The sequence below is a fragment of the Symphalangus syndactylus genome, chromosome X, assembly GCF_028878055.3.
Source record: "Symphalangus syndactylus isolate Jambi chromosome X, NHGRI_mSymSyn1-v2.1_pri, whole genome shotgun sequence".
NCBI classification, from domain to species: domain Eukaryota; kingdom Metazoa; phylum Chordata; class Mammalia; order Primates; family Hylobatidae; genus Symphalangus; species Symphalangus syndactylus.
Window position 1 is genome coordinate 157,545,585 of NC_072447.2, and position 18,888 is coordinate 157,564,472.

General features: G+C 38.0%; 1 protein-coding gene and 1 pseudogene across 2 annotated transcripts in view; one reads left to right on the plus strand and one right to left on the minus strand.

Moving 5' to 3' along the window:
- The window catches only part of CLIC2 (chloride intracellular channel 2), a 94,812-nt gene that overhangs the window by 15,522 nt on the left and 60,402 nt on the right, over positions 1-18,888 (minus strand). For both annotated transcript variants that reach the window (XM_055267291.2, XM_055267292.2), the window contains exons 2-3: positions 7,380-7,489; positions 7,129-7,254 (exon numbers count right to left, since the gene is read on the minus strand). In XM_055267291.2, coding sequence (XP_055123266.1) covers positions 7,129-7,254; positions 7,380-7,489 — 236 coding nt within the window. The remainder of the gene's footprint in view (positions 1-7,128; positions 7,255-7,379; positions 7,490-18,888) is intronic.
- Positions 589-6,506, plus strand: LOC129476346 (PHD finger protein 10-like; annotated as a pseudogene).

Here is an 18,888-nt window from a genome sequence, read left to right on the forward strand (position 1 = left end):
CAAATTTACAAGAAAAAAACAAACAACCCCATCAAAAAGTGGGCAGAGGACATGAACAGACACTTCTCAAAAGAAGACATTTATGCAGCCAAAAAACACATGAAGAAATGCTCCTCATCACTGGCCATCAGAGAAATGCAAACCAATACTATTTTAAATAAGAGTGGTAAGAAGGGCATCCTTGTTTTGTGCCTCTTTTAAAGGGGAATGCTTCCAGCTTTTGCCTATTCAGTATGAAGCTAATAGAAAATCAGACGGATTTGACAAGATGATTCACAGGAGAACAAAACCAAATGATCAAACAACGTAGGTAAAGATGCTTAAATGTATCTATTATTCAAGGAAATACAAGTTAAGTATCAATGAGACGTCACTATACGTATTATATTGGCACAGATGTAAAAAGAGTGCTAATGCCTAGTATTACAGATATGTGGGAAAAGGGTATGCTGAATAAAACAAATATTTAAAACAATATGGGGTCGGGCGGATGTCAGGATCCCCCCATGCGACAGCGACCCAGCCACCCCTGGAGCGCAGTTCTCGAAGGATGAAATTGAAGATAATTCAAATGACAGGACCCAGGCATCCAAAAAGAGGTATATGGGCTCAGGAGATAGTTCTAGGAGTTGTGAAATGGCCACCTGATGAAACAGGAGAATACTATATGCTTCAAGAACAAGTCAGTTAATATTTAGTTGTGACCTCCTTTAAAAGGAAATATCCAGATTTAGAGAGACGAGATTTGTCTTACAAGGAGAAACTCTACCTGAGAGAGCCAAATGTCATTACTGAAACTCAGTGCACTCTAGGTTTAACTGCACAGTGATGAAGTGATTGTTTTAATGATAAAGGAATATCCAGCCAAACATGCTGAGTATTCTGTTATTCTACAAGAAAAAGAACGTCAACAAATTACAGACCATTACAAAGAGTATTCCCAAATGTAACAACAGAATACTCAGAAAGTTGAAGCCAGTAAAGTGCCTGAGTATATTAAGAAATCTACCTGTAATCCCAGCACTTTGGGAGGCCGAGGCGGGTGGATCACGAGGTCGGGAGATCCAGACCATGCTGGCTAACATGGTGAAACCCCGTCTCTACCAAAAATTCAAAAAAATTAGCCGGGCGTGGTGGCACGCACCTGTAGTCCCAGCTACTTGGGCGGCTGAGGCAGGAGAATGGCATGAACCCGGGAGGTGGACGTTGCAGTGAGCCGAGATCGTGCCACTGCACTCCAGCTTGGGCGACAGAGCGAGACTCTGTCTCAAAATAAATAAATAAATAAATAAACTGCCAAAAAAAGCAGCAACTTAAACCGGGAACGCATGGAAGAAAGAAGAGCTTATTTTGACTTGCAGACACGTTATCCAGGTGCCTCAAGAGAAGTAGGAAGTTTTGCCAACAGTGCAAACAAAGGTCAGTTCTTACCCAGTGGCTCTCATCCCCGGACGGTTCCAGGAATATTATAAGAGGTACTCACCAGATGAGCTATGGTATCTGCCATTAAACACAGCCCTGTAGGAGGCCACTCTGGATTCTGAGCTCCCTGCTCTAGACAGTGGCGGTGATTCAGATGATGGCAAAGATGGTTGAGGTGACGAGAAGCAGAAAAATAAAGGCACTTAGGACAGCTCCTCTGGCAAGGTATCTGAAGGGGAAAGCTCTCCCGACAGCCAGGAGGACTCTTTTCAGGGAAGACAGAAATCAAAAGACAAAGCTGCCGCTCCAAGAAAAGATGGTCCCAAACGTTCTGTACTGTCCAACTCAGTTCCTGGGTACAAGCCAAAGGTCATTCCAAATGCTACATGTGGAATTCGTCTGAAGGGTAAGGAGTCCAACAAGAAAGGAAAGGCTGAATCACTTATACACTGCTCCCAATGTGAGAATAGTGGCCATCCTTCTTGCTTGGATATAAAGAAAATAAAGGACTCAAATGTTACCACTACACAAAACCACCAAACTGTAATGATAAATGACAAGAGAGAAAGAAAAAAAAAAAAACAAAGAATATACAAACAACCAGAAAAAAATAACAAAATGACAGAAATAAGTCTTCACATGTAAACATAAACAGATTAAATATTCCACTTAAAAGACATACACTGGATGAATAGACTTAAAAAACATAATCCAACTGCATAGTACTTACAAGAGACTCACCTCACTAGTAAAGACACATATAGACTGAAAGGGGTTGATAAAGATATTTCACACAAACGGAAACCAAAAGTGAGCAGGATTAGCTATAATCATATAAGATAAAACAGACATTAAATAAAAAAAGTGAAAAAAGGACTAAAACTATCATTATATAATGACAAAGAGATCAACCCAGCAAAAAAGATATAACAATCCTAAATATATATGCACCCAGTACTGGAGCATCCAGATTCATAAAGCAAACATTACTAGATCTAAAGGTAGAGGCAGACTGCAGTGCAATAATAGGAAGGAACTTTAACATCCCACTGTCAACATTAGATAGATAATCTAGACAGAAAATCAACAAATAAACATTAGACTTAAACTGGACTTTAGACCAAATGAACCAAACAGACATTTACAGAACATTCTATCCAACAACTACAGAATATACATTCATCAGCACATGGAATATTCTCCAGGATGGACCATATGTTAGGCCACAAAATGTCTCAATAAATTTAACAAAATGAAAATCATACCAAGGATATTCTCAGGCCACAATGAAATCAAATCAACTATAAACAAACACCAAGAGGAACTTTAGAAACTGCATAAATACATAAAAATTAACCAACATGCTCCTGAACAACGAATGGTCAACAAAGAATTTAAGAAGAAAAAAATTCTTGAAACAAATGAAAATTGAAACATAACATACGTAAACCTGTGGGATACAGCAAAAGCAGCACTAAGAGGCAAGTTTATAGCAATAAATGCCTACATCAAAAAAGTAGGAAAATGAAAAATTAACAATCTAATAATGTATGTAAAGCTGCTAGAAAAGCAAGAACAAACCAAACACCAAATTAGCAGAAAAAGGAAGTAATAAAGAACAGAACTAAATGAAATACAGACTAAAAAATATAAAGCATCATGAATCAAAAAGTTGGTTTTTGTTAAATTGATAAACTGCCAGCTAGACTAACCAAAACAGTAGAAGACCCAAACAAACAAATTAGAAATGAAAAAGGACACATTAAGTCATATATGTAAGAAATACAAAAGATCACCAGAGACCATTATGAACAACTATGCTGACAAACTGATAAACCTAGAGGAAATGGATAAATTCCAGGAAACATACAATGTGCTGAGACTGAATTGGGAAGAAATAGAAAACATGAACAGACCAATAATGAGTAGCAAGATTGAGTCAGTAATAAAAAGTTTCCCAATGAAGAAAAGCACAGGACTGGACAAATTCACTGACAAATTCTACCAGAAGAACTAATACCAATTCTCCTGAAACTATTCTAAAAAAATGGAAGAGGAGAGAACTCTCCTTAACTCATTCTATGAGGCCAGCACCACCCTGATACAAAAACCAGACAAGAACACACACACAGAAGAAAACTACTGGCCAATATTTCTGATGAACATAGATACAAAAACTCTCGACAAAATTCTAGCAAACTGAATCCAATAGCATATCGGAAAGATAATACACCATGATCAAGTGGGATTTATACCAGTGATACAAGAATGGATCAACATGTGCAAATCAATAACCTCAATATATGACATCAATAGAATAAAGGACAAAAAACATATCATCATCTCAATAGATACAGAAAAAGCATTTGATAAAATTCAACACCCCTTCATAATAAAACCTCTCAACAAATGGGGCATAGAAGGAAAATATGTCAAAATAATAAAGGCTATATATGATAAACCCACAGCTGATATCATGCTGAATAGGGAAAAATTGAAAGCCTTTCCTCCAAGAAATGGAAAAAAAACCAGGATGCCCACTTTCACCACTCCTATTCAACATAGTATTGGAAGTCCTAGGTATGGCAATCAGGCAAGAGAAAGAAATAAAAGGCATCCAAATTGGAAAAAAGGAAGTAAAATTGTCCCTTTTTACTGATGCCATGATCTTGTATCTAGTAAAACCTAAAAACTCCACCAAAAAATTCTTAGATTTGATAAGTAAATTCAGTAAAGTTCCAGGTTAAAAACATCAACACTAAAAAATAGGTAGCATTTCTATACACCAATAATGATCTACCCACAAAAGAGATTAAGATGGCAATTCCATTTACTATAGCTAAAAATTAAAATATCTAGGAATAATTTTAATCAAGGAGGTGGGAGATCTTTACAATGAAAACTACAAAATGCTAATGAAAGAAATTGAAAATGATAAAAATATATGGGAAAACATCTAATGCTCATGGATCAGAAGAATGAATATTATTAGAATTGTGATTTTCCCAAAGTAACCTACAGATTCAATGCAATCCCTGTCAAAATATCAATGTCATTTTTCACAGAATTAGAAAAAAAGAATACTAAAATTCACATGTAACCAAAAAAGATTCCATATAGCCAAAGCAATTCTGAGCAAAAAGAACAAAGCTGGAGGCATCACATTACCTGACTTTGAAATATATTACAAGGCTATAGTAACCAAAATAGCATGTTATTGGTATAAAAGTAGACACATAGACCAATGGTCAGAATAGAGAACCTAGAAATAAATTCACATATTTACTGCCAGCTGATCTTTGACAAAGTTCACAAGAACATTGGGGAAAGGACACCTTTTTCAATAAATGGTACTGGGAAAATTGGATAGCCATATGCAGAAGAATGAAACTTGATCCTTATCTCTCACTATATACGAAAATCAACTCAAAATGGACTGAAGACTTAAACATAATACTCAAAACTATAAAAATAATAAGAGAAAACCTAGGGAAAACTCTTCTGGACATTGGTCTAGACAAATAATTTATGATTGAGATGTCAAAAGCACAGGCAATAGAAACAAAAATAGACAAATAGGACTCAATTAAACTAAAAAGCTTCTGCACAGCAAAAGAAATGAGTGAAGAGACAACCTTTTCAATGAGAGGAAATGTTTGCAAACCATTCAACAGGGGACTAATATCCAGAATATACAAGGAATCAAACAACTCAACAATAAAAAAAATCTCATAAAATCTGGGCAAAGGGCATGGCCAAAATGTACATAAAGAAATGCTCAATGTTACTAATCAACAGAGAAATGCAAACCAAAACCAAAATGAGATATCATCTCACCTCAGTCAGAATTGCTATTATTAAAAATACACAAAAAATTAACAGACATTGGCAAAGATGTGGAGAAAAAGGAACTCTTATACATTGTTTTTGGGAATATAAATATAGCCACTATGGAAAACAGCATGGAGATTTCTGAAAAAACCAAAAGTAGCACTATCATAAGATCCAAAAATCTCACTAATTGGCATTTATCCAAAGCACGAGAAATCAGTATGTCGAAGGGATACCTGCACTCTCATGTTTATTGTTGCATTATTCACAATAGACAAGGTACGGAATCGACCTAAGTGTCCATCAACAGATAAATGGATAAAGAAAGTGTGGTATACACTTGTATGTGTGAGTTAAAAAAGTTGATCACATGAAGATAGAGAATGGAAAGATAGATAACAGAGACTGGGGAGGGTGATTGGGAGGGGAAGGGAAGATGAAGAGAAGTGTATTTAAAAGTACACACATAAATAAGATAGAAGGAATAAATTCAATGTTTGATAGAAGAGTAGGGTGACTATAGTTACAAAAATGTATTGTACTTGGGTTATGGACATCGTAGATACCCTGACTTTATCACTATGCATTACATACACATAATAGAATTTCATGTGTATCCCATAATTTGTACTGATAAAAAAAATTTAAAAGAAGGTGAACCATCAGGCCGGGTGCAGTGGCTCATGCCTGTAATCCCAGCACTTTGGGAGGCCGAGGCCGGTGGATCACGAGGTCAGGAGATCGAGACCATCCTGGCTAACACGGTGAAACCTCGTCTCTACTAAAATTACAAAAAAAAAAAAAAAAATTAGCCGGCCGTGGTGGCGGGCATCTATAGTCCCAGCTACTCGGGAGGCTGAGGCAGGAGAATGGCGTGAACCCAAAAGGCGGAGCTTGCAGTGAGCCAACATGTGCCACTGCACTCCAGCTTGGGCGACAGAGCGAGACTCTGTCTCCAAAAAAAAAAAAAAAAAAAAGAAGATGAACCATCAGAGAGACATTCTCCTGCAGGTTTTAGAGGAAGGGAACAATCAGCTATGTTGTGAAATGCCTATACAGAGGGGCAGCCGCTAGTAATTGAATGCCAACCCAACCCCAACAAATAGCTACCCAATAACCTAAGACCTCAGTCATATAGGTGCAAGGAACCGAATTCTGCCAAAAACTTGAATGAAGATGGAAGAGTCACCTGGGCCCCATATGATAACTGCGTTCCCGACCAACACCTTGAATGCCACTTTTTGATACCCTGAGCAGAGGACCTTAGCAGGCTATGCCCAGACAACTGACCAATGGAAGCTGTGAGATAATAAATAGGTGTTGTTTTAAGATGCTAAGTTTGTGGTAATTTGTTACACAGCAATAGAAAATTAATACAGCATGCTTCTTGTTTCTAGACCTATCCTGGGTAGACAGAGATGTGCGGTTGTCATTCAAGTGTAGGCAGTGCAGTTCTGGCCTCTGGTTAACTGCTTGAAGTCTATTTCCTGGCCACTAGCCCTTGTGTTGGGTGTGTTCTGTCATTTCGTCAGTGGTGTTAAGGACCAGTCATGACCAATCCTTATGCATTACATAGTGTTAGTATCCCACTCCCTCACTCCCATCTCACTATATGTCCCTACTCTATTTCTAGAGCACAGAGAACTTACCTTCTTGTGTTATGTATGTTATGCAGCTTTTAAAAATTATTTGAAATATTACACATATCATCTTTTTGTATTTGAAGTTGGAGGGGGATGTTCATGCATGTGTGTCATTTGACATGTAGGCCCAGAAATCCAAAAGTACTTAAATTGGTAAGAATACTAAATCTGCAATAAACAAGCCAGTAAAATAGATTATCTTCAGCAAAATAGTATCCTGTAAATGCTGTACCTTGGAGGAGCCAGGGTTTGTTCTAGAAACTCCTCAATTTTAATGAAGTCTGTTTTCAACTCCTTGTTATACACCAGGAACGGAGGATTGGTACCTGGGGCTAAGTCCTTCAGTTCTTCAGGCTTTCTATGATTATTAAAAATAAGCAGAGTTAGGTCTCCAGATAAAGTACACATTAAATAAACACCAATATTTTATTGGTATCTACCAATCTCAATTCCTAGAATTTAACATGTCCTGATTTCTCTTACCTGGTCATGTCAACAGTTGTCACATTAAATTTAACTCCTTTAAGCCAGAGGATCATGAAAAGGCGTTGGCAAAAGGGACAGTTTCCAATACTCTCTCCATCACTTCCAGCCTATTAAGATAAAGAGAGACCTCAGTTCATTTGTTTGTTCAATAAGTATGTATTCAGTGCCTACTAGGAAATGAGCCAGTTGCTAGAGACAAACATGGACATTCTTAATCTCATGTACTCCATCATCTATGGACAAAGAGATATAGGGAAGCAAATAATTTCATTATATGTAAAGTTACAACTGTGATGGGTACATAATAATAATAATAAATTTTATATATTATCAGAATTTATATAATTTTCCTATTGATAGACATTTAAGATATTCCAAAATTTTTACTACTCTAAGTACTTCAGAAACAAACATTTCTGGGCATATAGCTTCTTCCACTTCTGAGATTATATCTTTAAGGTTAATCTTTAAAATGAAAATGATCAGTAAAATGTATGCACATTTTCCATTTTGATAGATCTTACCAAATTTCCTTTCTGAAAGGTACCTTTCCATATGGCCATTGACCATTTCCTTATTTTACAAATTGTTTGTTCATGACAGTTTTTAATTTTTTTATGAAGGTAATGACTTTTTCTTATTGTTTGGAAAAATTACTTGTATATTAAAGACATTAACTCTTTGTGATATATGTTACATGTAATTTTAAAAACATGGATTATGTAAAATTTAAATTTACATGAGATCTACCATGCTTTTTCTCTATGTGGTCTGGCTTTTCTGATCTGCTTATATACATTAAGATTACAAAAAACATATTTCCTTACTTTATTTTCATATTTTGATTTACCATAAGGATTTTCTGTCACGTTTTCTTCTAGCACCATCATGGTTTAATTTTTGCATTTGTTTCATTTATTTGGATTTTGTTTTGGTGTAAGAAGTGTATGAGGACTTCTTTAGCATTTTTAGATTTTTACAAATAGTTAATAGTCTTATGCCTTTCGTTAAATAAATCCATCTGATATGGTTTGGATATTTGTCCCCTCCAAATCTCATGTTGAAATGTAATCTCCAATGTTGGAGGTGGGGCCTGGTAGGAGGTGATTGGATCCTGGGGGCGGATCCCTCATTAATGGTTTAGCACCATCACCTTGGTAATAAGTTTGTTCCTGCTCAGTTAGTTCACTCAAGATCTGGTTGTTAAAAGTATGTGGCACCTCCCCCCCTTGCTCTCTTGTTCCCACTTTCAGCATGTGGGACACCTTCTCCTTCTTCACTTCCCACCATGATTGTAAGCTTCCTAAGGCCCTCACCAGAATCAGATGCCAGCACCATGCTTCTTGTAATATCTGCAGAACTATGAGTCAATTAAACTTCTTTGCTTTATAATTTACCCAAGCTCAGATTTTTTTTTATAGTATTGCAAACACAGCCTGATACATCATTGTATTAGGTCACTCTTGCATTACTCTGAAGAAATACTTGAGACTGGATAATTTATAAGAACAGAGGTTTAATTGGCTCACAGTTCTGCAGGCTGTACAAACATGGCACCAGCATCTGCTCAGCTTCTGGGGAGGCCTCAGGAAAATTTTACTCATAGCAGAAGTTGAACTGGGAGCAGACACTTCACATGGCGAAAGCGGGAGCGAGAGAGAGAGAGAGTGGGGGATGAGATGCCACACTTTACAACAACCAGATCTCATGAGAACTCACTCACTATCATGAGGGCAGCACTAAGCCATGAGGGGTTTGCCCTCATGACCCAAACACTTCCCACCATGCCCCACCTCCAGAATTGGGGATTAAAATTTAACATGAGATTTGGGCAAGGAGAAATATCCAAACTATATCAACCATCATTTTTTTCTACTGATTGAAAACACTTTTCTGCTTTGAAATTTTATATGCACTTGAGTTTATTGGTGGACCCTCTATTCTTTACTTATTCATTTACTTACCCAATGAATATTCACTGAACAAATTATGTGTGTAACATATATCAGACATATACATATATATGTATATACACACCAGATATTAAAATAAAAACATTCCCCCAAATTAACTCTCAGTTTTAAACAGATAAATTATTTGAAGAAAGGAAGTGCATTTTATGAGTGTTTAACAGAGAAACTCAGAGAAATCTATGTGGGGTCTGTCAGGGAAGGCCTTCCCTGAGGAAGTAGCATTTAAACTGAGTTCAGAGGATAAGTAACAGTTAATTAGATGAATGGGCAATAGGCTTGAGCATGGCATGTATAAAGAACTGAAAGAAGGTCAATATGACTGGGATTCAGAGGAGGGAGAGAAGAGAAAAATTCAATAAGCTGGGATACAGCAAAACTAAAATCTCCTGCTTTTCAAAAGAATTATTAAGAAAATAAAAAATGTCTTGTATCCATAACATATAAAAATACAAATAAAGAACACAACTCAACAACTAACTACCCAACTTTAAAAATGGGCAAGAGAGGCCAAGTGTGGTGGCTCATGCCTGTAATCCCAGCACTTTGGGAGGCTGAGGCAGGCAGATCACTTGAGGTCAGGGGTTCGAGACCAGCCTGGGCAACATGATGAAACCCTATCTCTACTAAAAATTAGCTGGGCATGGTCGTGGGCTCCTGTAATCCCAGCTACTTTGGAGGCTGAGGCAGGAGAATTGCTTGAACCCTGGAGGCAGAGGTTGCAGTGAGCCAAGATCATGCCACTGCACTCCAGCATGGGCAACAGAGTGAGACTCCATCTTAAAATAAATTGGGCAAAAGAGAGGAGAGGTGGAGCAGGAAAGCCAAATTAAAGTCTTCCCAAGAAGGATGGGTACAAACAGGCCCAGACTGTGAAGATTACAATAAATACCTAACTCTTTAATGCCCAGATGTAGATAAACATCCATAAGAATCAAGACCATCCAGGAAAACATGACCTCACCAAATGAACTAAATAAGGCACAGGGACCAATCCTGGAGCAACAGAGACATGTGACATTTCAGATAAAGATTCAAAATAACTGTTTTGAGGAAACTAAAAAAAAATCAAGATAACACAGAGAATTCTATCAGATAAATTTAACAAAGAGATTGAAATAACTTAAAAGAATCAAGCGGAAATTCTGGAGTTGAAAAATGTAACTGACATACTGAAAAATGCATCAAAGTCTTTTAATAGCAGAATTGATCAAGCAGAAGAAAGAATTAATGAGCTTGAAGGCAGGCTATTTTAAAACACACAGATGAGAAAGAAGAAAAAATAATAAAAAAGAATAAAGCATGCCTATGAAATCTAAAAAATAGCTTAAAAAGGGCAAATCTAAGAGTTATTGGCCTTAAAGAGGAGGTAGAGAAACAGATAGGATAGAAAGTTTATTCAAGGGATATTAACAGAGAATTTCCAAAACCTAGAGAAAGACATTGATATGCAAGTATGAGAATGTCATAGAACACCAAGTAGATTTAACCCAAAAAAGACTATCTCAGGGCATTTAATAGTCCAACTCTCAAAGGTCAAGGATAAAGAAAGGATCCTAAAAGCAGCAAGAGAAAAGAAACTAATAACATACAATGGCACTTCAATGCATCTGGAAGCACTTTTCAGTGGCAACCTTACAGGCCAGGAGAGAGTGGCATGACACAGTGAAGGTGCTGAAAGAAAAACACTTTTACCCTAGAATAGTATATCCAGCAAAAACATCCTTCAAACACGGAGAAATAAAAATCTTCCCAGACAAATGAAAGCTGAGGGCTTTTTATCAACACCAGATATACCCCACAAGAAATGCTAAACAGAGTACTTCAATCAGAAAAAAAATAAGGTTAATGACCAATAAGTAATCATCAGAAGGTATAAAACTCACAGAAAAACACAGAATATTATAATACTGTAACTGTGGTTTGTAAACTACTCTTAAGTAGAAAGACTAAATGATGAACTGATCATTTAGGCTCTTTATGTGATGAACCAATCATTTGGGCTCTTTTTGTGATTCCATATGAATTTTAAAATAATTTTTTCTAGTTCTGTGACGAATGTCATTGGTAGTTTGATAGGAATAGCATTGAATCTATAGATTGCTTTGGGCAGTATGGCCATTTTAATGATATTTATTTTTCCTATCCATGAACATGGAATGTTTTTCCATATGCATCTGATGAAGGCCTAATATCCAGCATCTATAAGAAACTTAAACAAACTTACAAGAAAAAGCCTATTAAAAAGTGGGCAAATAACATGAATAGACACTTTTCAAAAGAAGACATGCATGTGGCCAATGAGCATATGAAAAAAAAGTTCAACACCCCTGATAATTAGAGAAATTCAAATCAAAACCAGAATGAGACACCATCTCACACCAGTCAGAATGGCTATGATTAAAAAGTCAAAAATAGGCTGGGCACCATGGCTCATGCCTGCAATCCTAGCACTTTGGGATGCCACGGAGGGAGGATGGATCACTTGAGCCCAGGAGTTCTAGACCAGCCCAGGATACATGGCAAAATGCCACCTCTCTATATAAATAAGGTAAAAAAAAATACTGTCAAAGTTGCAGGGAAAAAGGAACACATACACTGTTAAGTGGGAGTCTAAATTAGTTCAACTACTGTGGAAAGCAGTGTGACATTTTCTTAAAGACCTAAAAATAGAACTACCATTTTACCCAGCAATCTTATTACTGGGTATCTACCCAAAGAGATATAAATTATTTTATCATAAAGATGCATGCACACATGCTCACTGCAGCACTATTCACAATAGCAAAAACATGGAATCAATCTAAATGCCCATCAATGGTAGACTGGATAAAGACAATGTGGTACATACACACAATTGAATATGATGCAGCCATAAAAAAGAATAAGATCATTAAGATGGCAGATAGGAGGCAGCACTAGCCTGCAGCTCCCACTTGGACAGACAGAGAGGTGTGGAGGCTCACATCATGATCTTTTGCTCCAAGAACTACCACAGCAACATTCCAGGGAAGCTGAGAGAATCCACAGACCCTCTAAAGGAACTGGAGCACTGCTGCATGCTCCCTGAGATGCTGAAAAACTGTGAGTCTCGTTGCTTTTTAGCTGGGAGGCTGGTGGTCCAGGGCAAGTTCTCAGCCTTGATCACCAGCTGCCCGGAAATAGACTCGGTGCTGTTGAGGGGGCACAGTGGGAGTAAGACTGGCCTTTAGGACTTCAGGCTGCATGGGTGCGGGGTGAGCCTGTGACTGCCAGCTTTCCCCTACTTCCTTGGTGACCTGTATGACTCAGCAGAGGCAGCTATTATCCCCGCGGGAACATAACTCCATTGGCCTGGGAACCACACCTCCATCCCCTACAGCAGCCACAGCAAGCTACACTCAAGGAGAGTCTGAGCTCAGACATGCCTAACCCTGCCCCCACTTGGTGGTCTTTCTCTACCCACCCTGGTTGCCAGGGACAAGGGACATAATCTCTTGGGAGCTCTATGGCTCTCCCCACCACCTGAGAAACCTGAATACTTAACCAGGTGACCCTAGGGAAAGTTTGCTTCCTCCCTAGAGTACTACAACTGATGTGCTCTTGAAAGCACCACCTCCTGGCTGGAGGCCAACCAATACAAATCCAGCACATTAAACAAAAATACAACCAAAGACTCTCACAGAATCCACTTCACTCCCCTGCTATCTCTACCAGAGCAGGTGCTGGTATCCATGGCCGAAAGACATGAAGATGGGTCATATCACAGGACTCTTTGCAGATACTCTCCAGTACCAGCCTGAAGCCAGTAGCTCTGCTAGGTGGCTAGACCTAGAAGAGCAAAAACAATCACCACAGTTCGGCTCTCGGGAAGCCCGATTTCTAGAGGAAGTGGGAGAACAACACATCAAGGGACCACCCTGTGGGACAAAAGAATTTGAACAGCCCCTCCCAGATCTTCTCTCTGACATAGTCTAAGCAAATGAGAAATAACCAGAAAATCAATTCTGGTAATACAACAAAACAAGGTAATTTAACACTCCCAAAAGATCACACCAGCTCACCAGCAATGGATCCAAACCAAGACAAAATACCTGAATTGCCAGAAAAAGAATTCAGAAGGTAGATTATTAAGCTAATCAAGGAGACATCAGAGAAAGGTGAACTCCAACTTAAAGAAATCATAAACATGATACAGGATATGAAAGGAAAAATCTTCAATGATATGAAAGCAAAAATCTTCAATGAAATAGATAGCATAAATAAAAAACAACCACAACTTCTGGAAATTAAGGACACACTTATAGAAATGCAAAATGCACTGGAAAGTCTCAGCAATAGAATCAAACAAGCAGGAGAAAGAACTTCAGAGCTTGAAGATAAGGCTTTCAAATTAACCCAATCCCTCAAAGACAAAGAAAAAAATAATTAAAAAACAAAAAAAGTGAACAAAGCCTCCAAAAAGCTTGGAACTATGTTAAGCACCCAAACCTAAGAATAATTGATGTTTCCAAGGAAGAGGAGAAATCTAAAAGTCTGAAAAACATATTTGAGGGAATAATCGAGGAAAACTTCTCCAGCCTTTAGATATCTAGGCATCCAAATAAAATAAGCTCAAAGAACACCTGGAAAATTTATCACAAAAAGATAATTGCCTAGGCATATAGTCATCAGGTTATCTAAAATCAAGACAAACAAAAGAATTTTAAGAGCTATGAGGAAAAAGCATCAGGTAACCTATAAAGGAAAACCTATCAGAGTAACAGCAGGTTTCTCAGTAGAAACCCTTACAAGCTAAAAGGAATTGGGGTCCTATTTTTAGCCTCCTTAAACAAAACAATTATCACCCAAGAATTTTGTATCCAGTGAAACTAAGCTTCATAAATGAAGAAAAGATACAGTCTTTTACAGACAAACAAATGCTGGGAGAATTCGCCACTACCAAGCCAGCAATACAAGAACTGCTAAAAGGAGCTCTAAATTTTGAAACAAATCCTTGAAATACACCAAAATGGAACCTCCTTAAAGCACAAATCTCACAGCATCTATATAACAATAACACAATGAAAAAAAAACAAGGTATTGAGGCAACAAATAGCATGATGAATAGAATAGTACCTCACATCTCAGTACTAACATTGAATGTAAATAGCCTAAATGCCTCACTTAAAAGATATAGAATGGTAGAAGGGATAAGAATTCACCAACCAAGTTTCTGCTGTCTTCAGGAGACTCACCTAACACATAAGGACTCAGGTAAACTTAAGGTAAAGGGGTGGAAAAAGATATTCCATGCAAATGGACACCAAAAGTGAGCAAGAGTAGCTATTCTTATATCAGACAAAACAAACTTTAAAGCAATAGCAGTTAAAAAAGACAAACAGAGACATTAAAGAATGATAAAAGGACTAGTCCAACAGGAAAATATCACAATCCTAAATATATATACACCTAACACCAGAGCTCCTGAATTTATAGAACAATTACTGCTAGACCTAAGAAATGAGATAGATGGCAACACAATAATAGTGGGGGACTTTAAGACTCTACTGACAGCACTAGACAGGTCATCAAAAAAGAAAGTCAACAAATAAACCATCAACTTAAACTATACCCTAAAACAAATGGACTTAACAGATATTTACAGAACATTCTTCCCAACTGCGGAATATGCATTCTATTCATCAGCACATGGAACATTCTCCAAGACAGACCACATGATAGGGCAAAAAACAAGTCTCAGTAAGTTTAAGAAAATCAAAATTATATCAAGTATTCTCTCAGAACACAGTGGAATAAAATTAGAAATCAACTCCAAAAGGAATCCTCAAAACCACACAAATACCTGAAAATTAAATAACCTCCTGAATGATTGTTGGGTCAACAATGAAATCAAGATGGAAATAAAAAATTGTTTGAACTGAATGATACAGTGACACAACTTATCAAAACCTCTGGGATACAGCAAAAGTGGCTGTATTAGTCAGGGTTTTCTAGAGGGACAGAACTAACAGGATATATATATATATATCCTATTAGTTTATTAAGTATTAACTAACATGATCACAAGGTCCCACAATAGGCTGTCTGTAAGCTGAGGAGCAAGGAGAACCAGCCCAAGTCCCCAAACTGAAGAACATGGAGTCCAATGTTTGAGGGCAGGAAGTATCCAGCATGAGAGAAAGATGTAGGCTGGGAGGCTAAGTTTGTCTCATCTTTTTTATATTTTTCTGCCTACTTTATATTATAGCCATGCTGGCAGCTAATAAGATGCTGCCCAATCAGATTAAGGGTGGGTGTGCCTTTCCCAGCCCACTGACTCAAATGTTAATCTCCTTTGGGAACACCCTCACAGACACACCCAGGATCAATACTTTGCATCCTTCAATCCAATCAAGTTGACACTCAGTATTAACCATCAGAGTGGTGCTAAAAGGAAAGTTCATAGTATTAAATGCCTACATCAAAAAGTCTGAAAGAGCACAAATACACAATCTGAGGTCACACCTCACAGAACTGAAGAAACAAAAGCAATCCAAACCCAAACCCAGCAGAAGAAAAGAAATAAAGAGCAGAGCAGAACTAAATGAAATTGAAACAAACCAACAAAACACAAAAGATAAATGAAACAAAAGCTTGTTATTTGAAAAGATAAATAAAATTGATAGACAATTAGTGAGATTAACCAAGAAAAGAAGAGAGAAGATCCAAATAAACTCAATTAGAAATGAAATGAGAGATATTACTACTGATACGACAGAAATACAAAAAATTATTTAAGGCTTCTATGAACATCTTTACATGCATAAACTAGAAAACCTAGAGAAGAGGATAAATTCCTGGAAATATAAAGATCTTCTAGATTAAACCAGGAAGTTATAGTAACTCTGAACACACCAATAACAAGCAGCAAGATTAAAATGATAATTTAAAAATTGCCAACAACAACAACAACAACAAAAGTCCAGGACCAGATGGATTTACAGATGAATTCTATCTGGCATTCAAAGAAGAATTGGTACCAATTCTATTGACACTATTCCATTGGATAAAAAGGAAATTATCCCTAAATCATTCTATGAGGCCAGTATCCCCCTAATACCAAAACCAGGGAAGGACATAACAAAAAAAGAAAACTACAGACCAATATTCATGATGAACATACATGGAAAAATCCTTAACCAAATGCTAGCTAATTAAATCCAATAGCATATCAAAAAGATAATCCACCATGATCAAGTGAGTTTCATACCAGGGATGCAGGGATGGTTTAACATCTGCAAATTAATAAATGTCATACACCACATAGAAATAATTAAAAACAAAAATCACATGATCATCTCAATAGATACATAAAAAGCATTTGACAAAATCCAGCATCCCTTTATGATTAAAACCTTCAGCAAAATTGGCAGAGAAGGAACATACCTTAAGGTAATAAAGGCCATCTATGACGAACCCATAGCCAACGTTATACTGAACAGGCAAAAGATGAAAGCATTCCCCCTGAGAACTGGAACAAGACAATGATGCTCACTTTTACCACTTATATTCAAGATAGTACTGGAAGTCCCAGCCAGAGCAATCAGAAAAAAGAAAAAAATCAAGGGCATCCAAATTGGTAAAGAGGAAGTCAAACTGTTGCTGTTTGCTGATGATATGTTTGTATACCTAGAAAACTCTAAAGACTCATCCGAAAAGCTCCTAGAACTGGTAAATAAATTCAGCAAAGTTTCAGGATACAAAATTAATGTACACAAAACAGTAGCTCTCCTATATACCAATGATAGTGACCAAGCTGAGAATAAAATAAGAACTCAATCCCTTTTACCATAGTTGCAAAAAAAAAAAAAAAAACTCAGGAATATACCTAACCATGGAGGTGAAAGACCTCTACAAAGAAAACTACAAAACACTGCTGAAAGAAATCATATATGACACAAACAAATGGAAATACATCCCATGCTCATGGATGGGTAGAATCAATATTGTGAAAATGACCATACTGCCAAAAGCAATCTACAAATTCAATGCAATTCCCATGAAAATACCACTGTCATTCTTCACAGAACTAGAAAAAACAATTCTAAAATTCATATGAAACCAAAAAAGTCCACATAGCCAAAGAAAGACTAAGCAAAAAGAACAAATCTGGAGGCGTCTCATTACCCGACTTCAAACTATACTATAAGGCTATAGTCACCAAAACAGCATGGTACTGGTATAAAAATGGACACATAGACCAATGGAACTGAATACAGAACCCAGAAATATAGCCAAATACTTATAGCCAACTGATCTTCAACAAAGCAAACAAAAACATAAAGTGGGGAAAGGACATCCTATTCAAATAATGTCGGGATAATTGGCAAGCCACATGTAGAAGAATGAAACTGGATCCTCATCTCTCACCTTATACAAAAATAATTCAAGACGAGTCAAAGACTTAAATCTAAGACCTGAAACCATAAAAATTCTAGAAGAAAACATTGGAAAATCTCTTCTAAGCATTGGTTTAGGCAAAGACTTCATGACCAAGAACCCAAAAGCAAATGCAACATGAACAAAGCTAAATAGATGGACTTAATTAAATGAAAAAGCTTCTGTATAGCAGAAGAAATAATTGGGGGCTGGCAAGATGGCCAAATAAGAACAGCTTTGGTCTGCAGCTCCCAGCGAGATCAACACAGAAGGCGGGTGATTTCTGCATTTCCAACTGAGGTACCCAGCTCATCTCACTGGGACTGGTCAGACAGTGGGTGTAGCCCAAGGAGGGTGAGCCAAAGCAGGGTGGGGCGTCACCTCACTCAGGAAGCACAAGGGGTCGGAGAACTCCCTCCACTAGCCAAGGGAAGCCTTGAGGCACTGTGCTGTGAGGAATGGTGCACCCCAGCCCAGATACTATGCTTTTCCCATGGTATTCGCAACCAGCAGACCAGGAGATTCCCTCCGGTGCCTATGCCACCAGGGCCCTGGGTTTCAAGCACAAAACTGGGCAGCCATTTGGGCAGACACCAAGCTAGCTGCAGGAGCTTTTTTTCATACCCCAGTGGTGCCTGAACACCAGTGAGACAGAACCATTCACTCCCCTGGAAAGGGGGCTGAAGCTAGGGAGCCAAGTGGTCTAGCTCAGTGGATCCCATCCCCATGGAGCCCAGCAAGCTAAGATCCACTGGCTTGAAATTCTCGCTGCCAGCACAGCAGTCTGAAGTCAACCTAGGATGCTTGAGATTGGTAGGGGAAGGGGCGTCCACCATTACTGAGGCTTGAGTAAGCTCTTTTCCCCTCACAGTGTAAACAAAGCCACCAGAAAGTTGGAAATGGGCAGAGCCCACTGCAGCTCGGCAAAGCCGCTGTAGCCAGACTGCCTCTCTAGATTCCTTCCTCTGGGCAGGGCATCTCTGAAAGAAAGGCAGCAGCCCCAGTCAGGGCTTATAGATAAAACTCCCATCTCCCTGCGACAGAACACCAGGGGGAAGGGGTGGCTGTGGGTGCAGCCTCAGCAGACTTAGACATTCCTGCCTACTGGTGCTAAAGAGAGCAGTGGATCTCCCAGC